Source organism: Trachymyrmex septentrionalis, unplaced genomic scaffold (assembly GCF_001594115.1).
Source record: "Trachymyrmex septentrionalis isolate Tsep2-gDNA-1 unplaced genomic scaffold, Tsep1.0 scaffold19, whole genome shotgun sequence".
In the NCBI taxonomy this organism is placed as follows: Eukaryota; Metazoa; Arthropoda; class Insecta; order Hymenoptera; family Formicidae; genus Trachymyrmex; species Trachymyrmex septentrionalis.
The window spans coordinates 4,920,248-4,936,269 of NW_017305071.1; the positions used below are offsets into that span (position 1 = coordinate 4,920,248).

Here is a 16,022-nt window from a genome sequence, read left to right on the forward strand (position 1 = left end):
TCATTTTCTAGTGATTTTGTTAGCTGTGCGCACAAAAACGCATCGTTGCAGGCGCAATACCGACGGACCAATCGCGAATCAGTACGGCGGACCAATCGCGGATCGTCGCGACGAACCAATCGCCAGCCGTGCCGCAGAACTTTGCCGCAGACCGTTCGAAACGCACGTGCGGGCCGCAGGATTCGCGCGCGCTGAAGTAGTCTGTCGTGAAAAAGTCGGACATCGTCGTCGCTTTCCGTCCCGGACGAACGATTCAAAAGGGCGTGCGTGCGCGTGACCGTAAATCGCAGCAAGGACACTGAAAGAACGGACAGAGAGAACGAAGCTCGCGCGAGACAGTAAAGAGGTAGTCGAAGTAATACAGAGAAATAAGAAAACCACATTGTCACGTTACACCCTGTCGTCACCGTCATCGTCATTTCTTTCATCATCGTCGGAGTGGTCCAAGTCCAAGGAAATGGCAGTCGGCGCACAGATCGACACGTCCGAACGAGATACCGGCAGCGCGAAGATACCCTTGTTGAACGGCGATCAGGTGCACGAGGCTACGAAGGTGACCGGTCAGTACCGATACGAAATTATCGCGTGCGGCATCGCGCGCTCCACGAGGGTACCTCACAGTATTTCCTTTAAGGTTAATCCGCGGACCAGAATTCGTCCGTGTTCTGATCTGCGAGCGTTATGTAATCCTTAATAGGAACAACGCCGGTCTCATCTCGTGTCCCGACGAAGACATTTCACGGATCGTCAGGACAGTTTTTCGCTTCGTCGTTCGACCCGTCGAACGCGAAGCCGGCCTCCATCGAGCGAGGAGGAGAGAGCGCACGATCGGGAAGAGCGCGTGTAGAAACGGGATAGAGCGATGCCTCGCACGTTACGTAACCCCCACGAATTGCGCGAGTCTCTGCGCACGGGGTCATGTGAGCCGCAAGTAGCATGAGAAGGGACGCCGGGGGGAGGGGGCAGGCCTAGCAGAAGACGTGCCGCGGCGCCAACGGACGAATTTCTTTGGGCCGGAATCAGACTATGCATTCGAGATTGAAAGATTGTTATTTGACCGATTAAAAAAACAATAGAAGCTAAAATTCTTTTGTGTTCATTGCTCAAATCTCCTTCAATCTTCTATGCGTAGCCTGATTCCAGCCTTACCGACCTTCCGGTCTACGAAAGCGTTTTCTTTCTGAAGGTCGAATGTGTACCTTAAAAATTAGATGGAAATTACATAAGTAAACAAATTCATTAAGTATTTTAACTAATAAAATTATAAATATTTTAATGAATTCGTTCACTTTGTAACTTTCCTCATTTAAGATACACAATTAACCTTCTCAATCAATTATTTCCATATTATTTTCTTTTTTTCTTTATCAATTCATAGCTAATAACGACAGTAATCCCGAAATACAATAGAGTAGTAAGCCTTAAGAAATTGACAATCAGTCGATTTAACTGTGATTGATAAATTTCTTAAGGCTTATTACACCTATTGTTTCAGGACTTAAGTATGTTTTTTTTAGTCTAACATTTACATGGTTTATCTTTTCTCTTTTTTTTTTCACGTTGAAGGAAAAAAGAGGAAAGATAAATTATGCAAGAAGAGCAGCAATTTGGCTAGAAAAAATCATTCTATTCTATTCTTTATATTTATGGGAATTATGGCTAAATTTATCCACACAACACAGATCTCTGAGGAATGTCTTGAAGACGTCTTTAGGATACAAACATCCTCTAGACGTCTTCAAGACGGACGTCCTTTGGATATCTTTAGAACGTCTTTACGTCCCTCGGAAAACTTGTGTTATGCATAGACTGGAAGAAAGACAATTCATTCTTTTGAACAATCGTCAAACTACATGAAGCTGTTTCTCGAGACGGAGAATCGCAGAGGAATTCAGGAAAGCGAGGAACTCATCGTAGTCTTTCAAGTTTAATCTACAATATGCTCTTTACTTCCTGTTTCTTTTTACCACTTTGATCTCTGGGGGCTTATTACGGTTCTTAAAATAAGATAAAAATTACGAAAGTATATAATACGGATCGAATTTACTAGAATATTTATAATCTTCGTTGATTAATACTTAGTGAGTTTGTTGATTTTTATAATTTTCACTTTGTTTAAAGAACTGTAATAAGCCTCCTTGTCTTTTTGTCTCTCATCCTGTTTTTTCATTTTCTATCATCCTAGATACTTGAAAGTAGAACTTCGAAAGAGATAAGAAAAACGATGATTGATAAAACAATCACAAAGAGGAAAAAAAGTAAGAAACATATAAAAAGTAAGGAACAGGAAGCGAAGAGCACATTGAAGATTAGATTTTAGATCGAATGGTACTTCTTACATGGTACTCGACCTGCTTACCGTGATATCGGCGAACGGAACGACACGAGATTACGTTGCAAATTTTCTCAGGTTCTGCATTCCATGCGATAAACAATACGAGTTGCAATTGAGAAACCGGAGTTTGCCTGTTAAACTCAAAACTGCATATTGCAGAAAACGCTTCAAGGATACGAGCATACCGTCAACCTTGACAATAGATCTGTTCTTTTTCTGTCTATGTTGGAGAGAAAAAGAGAAAAGATGAACCGTGCAAGAAGTTCAGTTGAAAGAAACAAGCCTAATTAGAATAAAGTTGCGAATTATTGGGATTCTTTAAAACGTGGAGCAATTCGGAGCGATTATTCACTAAGCTCGGCGAATCTGCGACGAGCCCTTCAACGAGCGTTTCGATTCTGTTCCAATTAAGGAACTGATAATGATCCGTAGATCACCGTTCGCACGATGAAAACTAATACGCCGTATTATATGATTACGCAAACATGCCATATTTACGTAATCTCCAGCTGTGCTCGACAAAATATTGATCAATAGTATTGATTACGAAGCCTCCTTGTATTAATTTACGACAAATCTTCTGATTTTTAAGGCAAAAAAAATGATATGATGTAATATTACATTTTCTCTCAGAATTTTTTATACAAGTGAATTCTGAAATATTCTGAAATTTCTCATCTCATAATTTATATTTTTAAACTTTTTAGATTTGATAACATTTTATCAGAAATTATACTTACAAAAAATCTTAAAAGTCTTACGATATTTTATAATTAACATATTGTATATGAAAGATTCTAAGAAAAGATGTAGATTTTCTGAGAAATGTTCCAATTCGTATAAAAAATGTGAGAAAGTTATAAAATTATATAGAAATTCTGAATAATTATATGAACAATTCTGAGAAAAATTTTCACCAGGGATGAGTAACGATGTTTAATAAAAATCGTTTCGCACAGCGGAAATCGTATTTCATTGTGCTCCATGAAAACATTGAAAGTATCAATTACGCCCAAATATGAGGCCTTTATGTACTGTCAACATTTACAACAAATTATAATTATATACCTCTGTGAAGCTAGTCCCAATTTTCAAAATTTGAACAAAAAAAGAAGAATTCTGGTTGCTCCCCCTTCCCTCCTCTCCCGAAGAATTTTAAAGTTCTCAATCGATCGTAGAAAAAGTTCCGTTGATTAAAGTAAGTTGATGAAAATATTATTTCAAGTATGGGGGAGAGGGCGGGGGGGGCTTCAACTTCGCGAGTCTGAAATTTTGAAATAATTTTGATGCTAATAAGCATTTTGGAAGAATATTAATAATTTGATGCCAATCTAAGCATTTTTAGAATTATGTATGTAAATAATTTATAATAAATTAATTTTTATAGAACGAAGGAAACGGCATCGGTGTTTAGGATGAAAATAATGATGCACGATATGATTGGACTGTGAATGCTGAACATTTGAAATCAGATATATGTGTTTAATGTTGATATGCATAATGAATTTCCCTTTGTGATATATTTAATATTTTGAAATAATAATGCGAGAGATAAACGGGAGATAAACCGTGCATTATGATGCAATATCGAAACTCAGAGTGACGTCAGGATCGTGCAATGTTCGTTGTTGGGATGTATGTCAAGACCCAGGATATTTAAAATTATTTGAAAGATTCATTTTTCAAGCGAATATTACGATGATTACTGACTATTATACAATCATAATGAGATTGACTACATTTTATTTTATTATACGCAAAATAAGAAAAATATAAAGAAAAAAACAAAGAAATTTGGATATTTTTTTAAAATCGATTTAAGCGAGAGATAAAATAATTTTCTTAATTTCTTCGTTAGAATTTGTTCTCTATGCTCAGCGTAAATAATGTAAATGGAAAAAGTACAGAAGTAGAAACAATGACACGTGTTTCTCTTTCAAAGATTAACATTGATTTATGGGGCAGGATCCCGTTTGCCTACAATTCCAATTGTACACACCATTTATATCAGCTGATATCTAGTAATTTTTTACGGCTTTACCAATAAGAATATTTTATTTTTAAATTGGCCAATTAGCGGTGCATGTGTGCAACATGCAATGTGTGCAATCGGAGCCTTCCCGATTGATGAGAGGGTATGTCTTTGAAAAATGTCTCGTTCGTTAACGAACTTTTTTCTTCAGGACACTTTCTTTTCGAAACAGATGAATGACATGTGTTTGAAAATTTGAAATTTGTCAAATTAAGTAATAGTTCTTTTTGGATTAATCAGAATTGTTTTAAGCACCAAGTAACGACTAATTTTTCTATTAAACTCTAGTTTATACGAGCGTTTATTCAAAAATTTATACCATTCAAAAATTTTGTAAGTACATGTGAAAACCTAAATGACTTGAGAAACTTAACCAGACGTGAGAACTCTGTATAATTGCTCGTGTATTTGCAGGTTTAATTAAAAGCTAGATGGAAAGTGAGTCTCGTGTTAATGATCCGTCTCTTACTGCACGTGAACCAAGGGAACAATACTCATATGGAATCGTAGAGTATCGATAACAAAGGTTATCGGCGCTGGTTATTATTTTGTACGATTTCTACGTCAAACATCCCTCGATGATAATCGAGTCGGGTTAACTAGTGCAGTTGCGGCACGCTATGATGTTCGTACTTTCACCTTTGAGTTTGCGTGTTTAAATCGATCCTCTTCACGTGTCTTCGGCACAGTGTGAACTCGCATAACTCCCGTACAGTAAACCCGCTTGGATTCTATATTTAGCAGTAAATACTATAGTCATCTACCCCATATATCTGTCTTCAAGTTTATATATTCACGTCCGTCTGTCCACTTTCTTGACACAGATTTTATTTAAATAGACAAACCTCTATACAATTAGGAATGTCTTATAGATCTTTTTTACATTACGAATATATTTCTTGGGATTGACTTTCGCAGGAACAAACACAATTTTTTAAATTTGCTTCTGAAATTAAAAAATTTTTTATTATCTATTTAATAAATATCTTTTTTTTTTGCTTAACTTATGCAATATGTGAATATATCTATATTAAGTTTTTAATATCAGTATATGCATATTAAATTTTTATATCTTTTTTATTAATAATGTAAATCTATTTGAGTATTATGTCTTTTATTTTAAAGGTGAATCAAATTAAGTGGCAGTTTAACGACGAGAAAGAAAGCGCGGCGATTCGCGAGTATTGGTGGTCATCTGGCTGTAGGCGTTTTATGAATGATATTTTAAAGTCACACTGTCTTTCTCATGAATGAAATTGACGATGACATTTATTAACTTGTGAGTCTGAGTTCTACTTTAGAGACAAATGCATAAACAATGTTTATGCGCGATAATTATTAGCAATAACAGTCTAATAATATCACTGGTAGATATTCCATTTATCAGTTGTTAAGAGTGAGTCGTGAATATTATCACCTGTTTACGCCGCTTGAATACCTATTTTAAATGCATTTCATTTTGAAGCTTGAGTAGCTAATAATAGATAACTATAATGATAGAAGAAAAATGTACGCGACAATTTGCGAATTTTTCGGAATTTAATTGATTATTTTCGTCTAAAACTAATTTTATCTCTTATAAAGCTACATCTTTAAAAATAAACATTTTTATAAATTGCATCCTTTAAGTATTCGTCAATATCTAGTTTAAATTTGACTTTACGATGTCTTATTATTATATATTACTTCTAAATAGATAATTTAATGTTCACTATAATCATCGTGACCCTTATCCAAATAGATCCTTTCCTCTATTCATCACGTTATTTTGTGATAAAACGCCTTATCTGTATAGCGTTAACGTGTCCGTGTTGTAACAGGAGTACAACGCTTCTATACATAACAACGATGGAACCGTACACGATAACATGATGATAAGACAGTGAAGTAGACGATAAGCACCGAAGAACATGAAAAGAAAAAATTTTCTACAAAACATTTTTTCGACTAAAATTTTGTTATCTAATTATCAAGAATATTTTTGTTTACTATAGAAGATGTAATATCTTATTTAATTCAATTTACTTCATGATTCAAAAATTTACATACATGCTTAGAAAATTACTAAGAACAAAATTATTATTTTTAATTATTGTATATCATTATATATATTATTATTTAAATATTATATACTAATTATTATTATTATTACTTAAATTATTTAAATTGCAAAATTTGTATTTTGTCGATTTTTTTTTCAAGAACTCATATTTATCTAATTCTCAGCACATGAATTATGGATATTTAGTTCCCTTATCAGTTATGCGATTCGGTTGCTACGTATTGTTGACGACTGCTTGAAATCGATGATATTTACAAAACGTGGTTCAGCAAAGCGGAAAATTAGTTGCGATCACCTGTACGAAACTATACAGTGTAACACTGATTTAGAAACTATTACAATCGGAATGCCAAGCGTACGATTCGATCGTCACAGAAAACAAAATTTTATATTGTTATTAGTATAATAACGTTTTTAACTGAAGAGAGTGCGTTTATATCAATTTAATATTATAGAAACTAATATAATTGATAATTTTAATGGTTTTTTAATAATAATAATAAAGTAGTAAAAAAAAAGAAAAGGCTGTAAGAGGAGATAAGATGATAAAAACACTATGTATAAAGTGATTTATATTGGAAATTCGTTATGGATTTTAATATTGTTTTATTTTAAAAATAGTATAACGAGGATTAAATTAAAAATATTAAATAGGAATGAAAAATTGAATCGACAAGATTAAATGTTGTTACAACGAAAAATAACAATTATTATCAACGAAGTCCAATAAGTTCTCTTGACATAGATCGTTGCTGGTGATTCAAAGTTGAAGCGTATTGCAAACACGTGTCCCAATATAAATAGTACGGTGCGTACTATTTACTTTGCCGCTTATTTATAAGCACATCGGTGAATGCAAGTGGTGAAAGAGTGCGTCTGAGTACATCAGAAAGTGCGCCTGACAACATAAAACTACTTGGACTATGAGATGTATTTATATCTTGTAAATGCATCGTGTCCCTTTCAGTGTCAGGGCGAAGAGAAAGTCATTGGATTCTGTAACTTGTTCTGTTGTTTGATTTAAATCTTTTTATTTATCTTATCACTTGAGATTTAAGCTTTGTTTAATCTGTGAATTTTATATCTATTGTATATATATGTGATGTAACTAATGGAGATTCAGATACAATATCATATTTTTAAGTTATTATGTAAATAAGTTCAAAGAAATCGACAAATTTGAAAATTTAAACAATATCTTGTGTGATTTGTTGATAATTCTTAATATTATAAATTTTATAAATTAATGCAATAAATTTAATAGCGCTTTGATAAAACACATCAAATATGTAACACGACACAACAATTCATGAAATAATTCGCAGAATCATTCTTTATATATATAGTGAATTATTTGTAGAGGTGAAAAACGAAACAGAGGACAGCGGAAGTACAAGTACGGCTACGGAAAACGTTGTAGAAAAGGGAGAGGTTGAGGCGACAAAAGAGGGCGAAAAGGAGAAAAATGAAGACAATAAAAATAATGATAAAAACGAGAAAGAAGCAGAAAAGGAAAAGGATGGTTCAAGTGAACAAGAAGTTGTTTTTATTCAAGACTTGGGCTTCACTGTCAAGATTGTCAGCCCCGGTTCCGAACCTTTTGACATTCAAGTATCCAGCATGGAGTTGGTACAGGTAATTGTTCACTTTCTGAATAAAATTTTTATGCCTATGGCTATCTATTATTAATTATATAATTTTAATTAACTGTCTTTACGAACGTCTTGAACTTAATTTTATTCTAACATTTTTATTTTTAATAACAATCAATTATCTCTTGTTAATATTCTATTTATTGCTTTGTATTATATTCATGTGTCTATTATATTGTATCATGTTAATGTTAAATTTATGACAAGATTTTTAAAAAGTATTCCAATAAAAATTAACGGAGTACTAAATAAACCAATATTTGAATTTTCCTGATATCTCTTTTCTCTACAGGAGATCCACCAGTTACTCATGGACCGCGAAGACACGTGTCACCGCACGTGCTTTTCACTGCAACTGGATGGCAACACGTTAGACAACTTTGCCGAACTGAAGAATATTGAGGGTCTGAAGGATGCCTCCATTATCAAGGTAGTGGAGGAGCCGTACACGATGCGGGAGGCGCGCATACATGTGCGACACGTACGCGACCTGCTGAAGTCTGTGGATCCCGCGGATGCTTACAACGGCGTCGAGTGCAGTAGCCTATCATTTCTTAACGTTGTCACAAATGGCGATATCTTAGAAAAGAAGAAGACTCGCGCGGATTCAGTCGATTGCACGCCACCCGATTACATCATACCCGGTTGTAGGGAGAGACCCCTGTTGCCCCTCCAGCCGCAGGCGAAGGAGCAAAAGTGCCCACCGTGTCTCAAAGTTAGTGATTCTTGAAAAGTTTAATAATCATATGAGAAGAGAATGAAACAAGAAAGAATAAATTATATTGTTAACTCGAAATAATAAAAATTAATTGTTTCGAAGAAAAATTACTCACAGATGATACTTTTCTTCTTTGTACAAAATTCAGAATTAGATTCTATTTTTATGAAGAAAAGGAGATAAATCAAAGTTTTTTAAATTTCTTTCCAAAGGTCTTAACAACATCAGGATGGAATCCACCACCTGGCCACAGAAAGCTTCACGGCGATCTAATATATTTACATGTGGTTACGTTGGAAGACAAACAATACTATCTGACTGCATGCGCCAGAGGATTCTTTGTCAACCAATCGACCAAAGAAGTATTTAATCCTAAACCAGCTACACCTAGCCATTTATGCCATAGTCTCATTGAACTATTGAATCAACTCAGTCCATCCTTTAAACGAGGATTTGCCTCTATGCAACGACGCAGGACTCAGAGACATCCTTTTGAACGAGTCGCCACCCCTTATCAATTGTATGCCTGGAGCGCACCGCAAATCGAACACACTATTGACGCTATTCGCGCGGAAGATAGTAAGTTCTAAAAGAAATAAAGAAAACGTATAGATATCAATAAAAAGAAAATGATTAGCCGGATTTTAATTCGTTTAACTGTGTTACATTTAATTTTAATTATTCAAGAATGTGTGCTAATGGATTAGTACCTGTGGACACTGTCATTGAAACTTAATTTAAACAATCTGTTTTTAGCTTTTTCCTCTAAATTAGGATACGAAGAACACATCCCAGGACAAACACGCGATTGGAACGAAGAATTACAAACTACGAGAGAACTATCGCGTAAAAATCTTCCTGAAAGATTGCTACGAGAGCGTGCTATCTTCAAGGTATATTGTTGATCCTTCTCACATAAGCCTTTTTGAGTATAATATGATATGTAATGTCTCCAAACTAGTACTACAACGAAATTATATTTACTTTTTATTTATTTTTTGTGACAAATTCTTTCTTTAATTCTAATTTAAAGAAAGAATTTGTCACAAAAAATAAATAATTACTATAAATAATTAGACACTATATATAATAATTATTATTGAATTTAACTGAAATAATAAAATAATACTAAAAATAAACTATATTTTTTAATCATTTTAATAATAAATTCTCAAATAATTTTCTTAATTTTCGTTTTACATTGTTTAGGTTCATAGTGATTTCGTGGCAGCCGCGACTCGCGGAGCGGTGGCGGTTATTGATGGCAATGTTATGGCGATAAACCCTGGTGAGGAAGCCAAAATGCAAATGTTCATTTGGAACAATATCTTCTTCTCTCTCGGCTTCGACGTCCGTGACCATTATAAAGAGTTAGGTGGTGACGCTGCCGCCTTTGTTGCACCTCGTAATGATTTACAAGGTGTCCGAGTATACGCGGCTGTTGACTTGCCCGGTCTCTATACTCTCGGCACCGTCGTCATCGATTACAGGTGCGTTTATCGGATTCCTTATGATTTTCTTATTGGTGTATATATTCTTACTTATTTTTTGGTATGAATTTTCTTGTAGAGGCTATCGTATCACCGCACAATCCATTATACCGGGTATATTGGAACGTGAACAAGAACAATCGGTAGTCTATGGTTCGATCGATTTCGGAAAGACTGTTCTTACACATCCTAAATATCTTGAATTGGTAAGTAAACATAAGATTAATAATTGCCGTATTATTGTTTAATATGACTTATTCAAATATTTTAAATATCGCGTTTAGTTAAACAAAGCTGGACAGCAATTGAAAATCCTTCCCCATAAAGTAATCAACGATGCAGGTGAGGAAATCGAACTTTGCAGCAGCGTTGAATGCAAGGGTATCATTGGTAACGATTCACGACATTATGTGCTCGATCTGTTGAGGACTTTCCCACCTGATGTAAATTTTCTGAAACGTGAGTTGAGATCTATCAATTTTATCATAATCACGAAAAAGAAGCTGTTTTTTATTTATGAATTTGTTAATTTTTATTTATTTGGGAAATATATTTCTTGTTCAGTCGAAGGCGTGGAACTGAGCAAAGAAGCACGAGCCTTGGGTTTCCCGGTAGAACACAAACATAGATTGGCCTGTCTACGACAAGAACTCATAGACTCATTTGTCGAGGCCAGGTACGTTCAGTTTATCAAACATGCGGCCGTTCATCTTCAACAGCTTACGTCTGCTAGAAGATCTCAAAAGGAAAAAGAGGCAACTCCCAAGGTATAAATAGATATTTTTTAATATTATATTTCCCATTTTCGTTATATTTGTACTTCAAATACGAATAATTTGAAGTAGTGCAGATGATACAGAAACTAATAATTCTAGGAAGATAAGAAAGAGGACAAAAAAGAAGATTCAATTGCTGTAACGGACAGTAACAAGGAAGACTGTGCTCAATCTCTAATAGAGGCCGACGAAGCGAAAAAGATTGTTGAGAGCATCACTGACTCGATTACAGGTGGCGAGAAACAAGAACGTATGTATTATTTCTTTTTTTTTTTAGATGCATTGATGATATAAGTTCGTATATGTGAAGAAACCTTTAGGATTTTATTAATAGTAAAGAAATAATGAATGTTAAGAAAAAAATTAAAGAAAATAAATCATAAGAAATTATCATATAAACTAGAATTAGTTTTATAATAATAGTTTTATAACAAATCTTATTTTTACGGTAGTGGAGGAGAGCACGAAAGAGATAGTGCGAAAAGCGGCGGCGGCAGTGGGTAGTCTGCGCGACGCTGAGTTCGATGTAAGATTCAACCCGGACGTGTTCTCGCCCGGCGTTAAGCATCCAGATCTTAATGGCTTCGATCTGAAGAAGCAGAAACAACTAGTAAAGGATGCTGCAGATTTCTTACTCACGGTGCAGCTGCCGACATTCGTAAGTTTGTTGTAAAAATTTAACAGCATACATTTTTAATATTTCTGTAACTAGGTCCAAGATGTGGACTATTTCTAACTGTATTCACAATTGCGCAATTATATCTTTTTTTTTTAAGTAAATGTTTATTTCAGATTCGGGAGTGTTTGGATCATACAGCGGCCGCGATGGACGGGAGTACATTAGTGGAGGCTCTTCACGGTAGAGGCATTAACGTTCGCTATCTTGGTAAATTGGCGGCTATGTTAGCCGCAGTGCCACAGTTGCATTATCTCAACCGCATTGCTGTATCCGAACTGATACTTCGATCGGCGAAACATATTTTCATCTCTTACATGCAGGTAATTATACGAAAATAAAATTGATATGTTTAATATGATATGTTTAAGAAATATATCAAAAAATTGTAAATGTATCATTTTACAGGGTACGGATTTAATGAATTTGTCCGCGGCCGTCAGTCATTTTCTGAATTGCTTGCTGTCTTCGGCACAGATCATACATCCACAACAAAATCTAGAAGAGGTACGATCGATCCTTACACCTTTATAATTTATATACAGTTATTAATTAATGATATAATAATAAAAAGAATCGAAATTTTGTTAATTTCAAATTAATAATAATAATGAAGGACAATAGTTATTAAAATTATGTTTTATATAATTAAATTTTAGGAGATATATTGACGTGAATTTTTTTATTTCAGCTTCAAAGCAAAACTGCCAAACGCCGCAATAAACGTAAGGGGAGAAACAACGGACCGCAGTTAGAAGTAGAATGGGCATCATTAACGCCTAAATCATTGTGGCAGCAAATTAAGAGTGATTTGAAGGCCTATTACGATTGGGAAACACCGAGCCCAGAATCTCTGGAAGCCACGATAGAACATTTTTATCTACAAAAAATTTCATTACTACGTAGTTTCTGCATTAAGACTGGCATTCAAATACTATTGCGCGAATATAACTTCGAAAACAAGAACCGGGCAACTTTCTTCGAAGAAGATATATTGAACATCTTCCCCGTCGTCAAACATATCAACCCTAGAGTAAGTCATTGATCCTAAATGAATATAAATGAGATGATTAATGCAAAAAAAAAAAAACTATATACAGAGTCCGGCAAAATGATCCCCCACATTTTGCACCGCCACTGTGCCCGAACCACTGAAGAGAGGAGGAGCTTAGCGTAGTCGGTTGGTAGCTCGCGCCTTGCCATTTCAGTTGTCGTCATGAATTGGACGGGCGAGCATCGTGCCTTCGTTATCGAAACATTTATGAAAAATGAAAAGTAACGAATCTGTGATTACGACGCAAAGAACTTTTCGTACTCACTTCGCGCTTGGTAGACATGCTCCAGTCGCAGCTTTCCAGATCGCAAAACAATACTGTTGTGGGTTTCAAATTTTAGAGCTATAGGTTCAGCCTTAATTGAAAGCAGCAATACGCCAAGAAATTGCAGGAGTATCGCCTCAAATTACTGCTCGAGTGATGGAAACTTTTAGAAATCAGCTTCGAAAAAATATGTGTATCGAAAAAAATAGTCGCCACTTGGACTCTGTAATTTTCAAAACTCAATAAAAACAAATGGCATAGCATACATTTTCAGTTAATAAAAATAAAATCTAAATAACATTTACAATGGCGTTTTTATTAAAGATTAAAATGTGGGAGATCATTTTGCCGGACAATGTATAAGCGTTAAATCTTAAAAAAACATTTTTTTAAATGAAATTAATATTCGGGAATATAAAAAACTTTTAAATCTTAAAAATCTCAAAAGAATTTTTATTTTTATCAAAGCTGCGGATTAAAGTAAAGGAATCGTTTCAACTCAACTTCTTTTAGGCTAGCGACGCGTATAATTTTTACACCACTGGTCAAAGCAAGATTCAACAAGGGTACTTAAAAGATGGATACGACTTGATCAACGAAGCGCTGAATCTCCTTAATAACGTCTATGGTGCTATGCATCCTGAAATTGCACAGTGTCTTAGAATGCTAGCAAGATTGAATTACATAATGGGCGACCATGCAGAAGCACTTGCTACTCAGCAAAAAGCAGTCCTCATGTCGGAGAGGGTCAATGGCATCGATCATCCGTACACCATTACAGAATACGTAAGTTATACCGATCATACTAAAATAAATGACAGTTGTAGTTAAAATAGTAATACAGGGTAAAAAAATAATTCTGCGTTATGTACACCTATATAGCATATGAAATTTGCTATTGAATTGTATAGAAAATAAAACAATAGTATATATAATATATCTTTTAAAATTTAATAATTAATAATTATTTTGTACTTGTAGATACATCTCGCTTTATATTCCTTTGCCAACGGGCAAGTATCTGTATCATTAAGATTATTATACAGAGCACGTTATCTAGCATTATTAGTCTGTGGTGAAGACCATCCAGAAGTGGCCTTGCTCGATGTAAGTTTAATCTTAGATAATTTTTAGAAATTCCTCGTGTAAAAATTAAAAAATTACTTTCATATTATATTTACGTACACACACACACGCGCGCACACACACACACACACACACACACAATATAATTTTAAAGTAATTTTATTATGATACCTTATTTGTGCTTAAATAGTTTTATTGTGATGCATTTTTAAGGCAACAAACTTCCTAAAAAATTAATGTTTGAAATATAACAATAACATCGTATTTGATTTTTGCAGAGCAATATTTCACTGATTCTGCACGCGGTCGGTGAATATGAACTGTCATTGCGATTCTTAGAGCACGCATTAGCCTTAAATTTACGTTATCACGGTCCTCATTCATTGAAGGTCGCGGTATCGTATCATTTAGTGGCACGCACACAGTCATGCATGGGTGATTTCCGAGCAGCGCTGAACAATGAAAAGGAGACTTACGCAATTTATAAGCAGCTATTAGGTGAGGAGCACGAAAAAACGAAGGAAAGCAGTGACTGCTTGCGGCACCTGACCCAGCAGGCGGTCGTGTTGCAAAAGAAAATGAACGAGATCTACACGGGCAAGTCAGGTGTAAGCCTGCCACCGATTCAGGTGCAGCCGCCCAGTATGGGCTCGGTATTGGATATGCTCAATGTCATCAACGGCATTCTCTTTGTGCAAATCAGCCAGCAGGATATCGATAATTTTAAGGCAGAGATCGAGAAACGACAGAAGGAACAGTCGCCGGATGGCAGCGAGGCCATCATGGCGATTGCTGAAAAGGACACCAAGAAGAATGATAAGGAGACAAAAAAAACAACAGAGAAGAATGACATTAAGATCGAACAGAAGGCAACAAAAGACTTGGAAACTAGCAAAACTGACGCATTGGAGTCGGTTGTGATGGCAAAGAGCTGAGTCTTTCGTTCGCCGACGACAAACATTAGTAGTCTTTCCTTTTTTTTTTTCTAAGCCCTAGTCCTCCGTTGTGGAAGATGACGATTTTGCGTGAGAATCGTCACGTACGATGTATACATACTTGATACTTGCACCGTTTTTTGTTATACTTTAAACGCAATTAGGACATGAGACTAAAAAAAAGACAAAATGCAAGATTGCCACCATGGTGTGTTTGTGAAGATAAGGGGATGAATATATCCGCCGAGATTGAATTTGCATGCGAGACGCACATTTATCTATTATATCGAATATATGTATATAAAGACACTGGTGCCATGTCGCTTAAAGAGAGCAATCTTCAAGAAGATTATATCTTTGAGAAGTCAAGATACGTAAAAAAGATTGTTCCCTTTTTGCCATCGCATGAAATCAAAAAGCAATACAATTTTTTTTTTATTTGCGCGGGAGCCACGCATTTTTTAAAGGCTCAAATTATTTACCATGCAAAAAACCGGTGATATGATACGTCGACGGTAACCGGTCGTTAATTCGTCAGATTAATCGGTTCAAACTCGATTGAATTCATATTAGACTTTCGAAACTAATTACCTTTATTTTCCCTATTATTTTGTAGAGCGAATTCGCATTCTTTTCTCATTTTTCTTGAATGTAATGCTCATTAAAAGCCACATACTTTACGTTTACGTTGAATACATGCATAAACAGATGAATTCATAAGACGTTAAGAATAATTTAATATTTTACCACAATGCTTGGTAAATATTAAATTATGTCGTTATTGTATTTCAATTATAAATGTATAGCGTATACACAGGCTTTAATATGCATTAATATATGTATTATAATACATTATGCACTGTTATTTGCGAATTCGCTTTCAATAAATTTATTTTGTTTTTCCTTTTTTCGCAATCACCGTTATGTGTCATTTAGACATA

At 34.9% G+C, this 16,022-nt stretch overlaps 1 protein-coding gene across 1 annotated transcript; it reads left to right on the top strand.

Annotated features, from left to right (window-relative positions):
- The first annotated feature begins 151 nt into the window (after positions 1-151).
- On the top strand, positions 152-15,304 carry LOC108746946 (clustered mitochondria protein homolog). The gene is made up of 17 exons (XM_018484085.1): positions 152-560; positions 7,790-8,064; positions 8,374-8,796; positions 9,012-9,378; positions 9,556-9,692; positions 10,009-10,289; positions 10,369-10,495; positions 10,574-10,748; positions 10,854-11,056; positions 11,165-11,315; positions 11,518-11,723; positions 11,858-12,064; positions 12,150-12,248; positions 12,433-12,774; positions 13,574-13,846; positions 14,042-14,167; positions 14,425-15,304. Exons 1-17 carry the CDS (start codon positions 458-460, stop codon positions 15,079-15,081), a joined length of 4,152 nt encoding a protein of 1,383 aa, XP_018339587.1. The 5' UTR covers positions 152-457; the 3' UTR covers positions 15,082-15,304.
- The last annotated feature ends 718 nt before the right edge of the window (positions 15,305-16,022 follow it).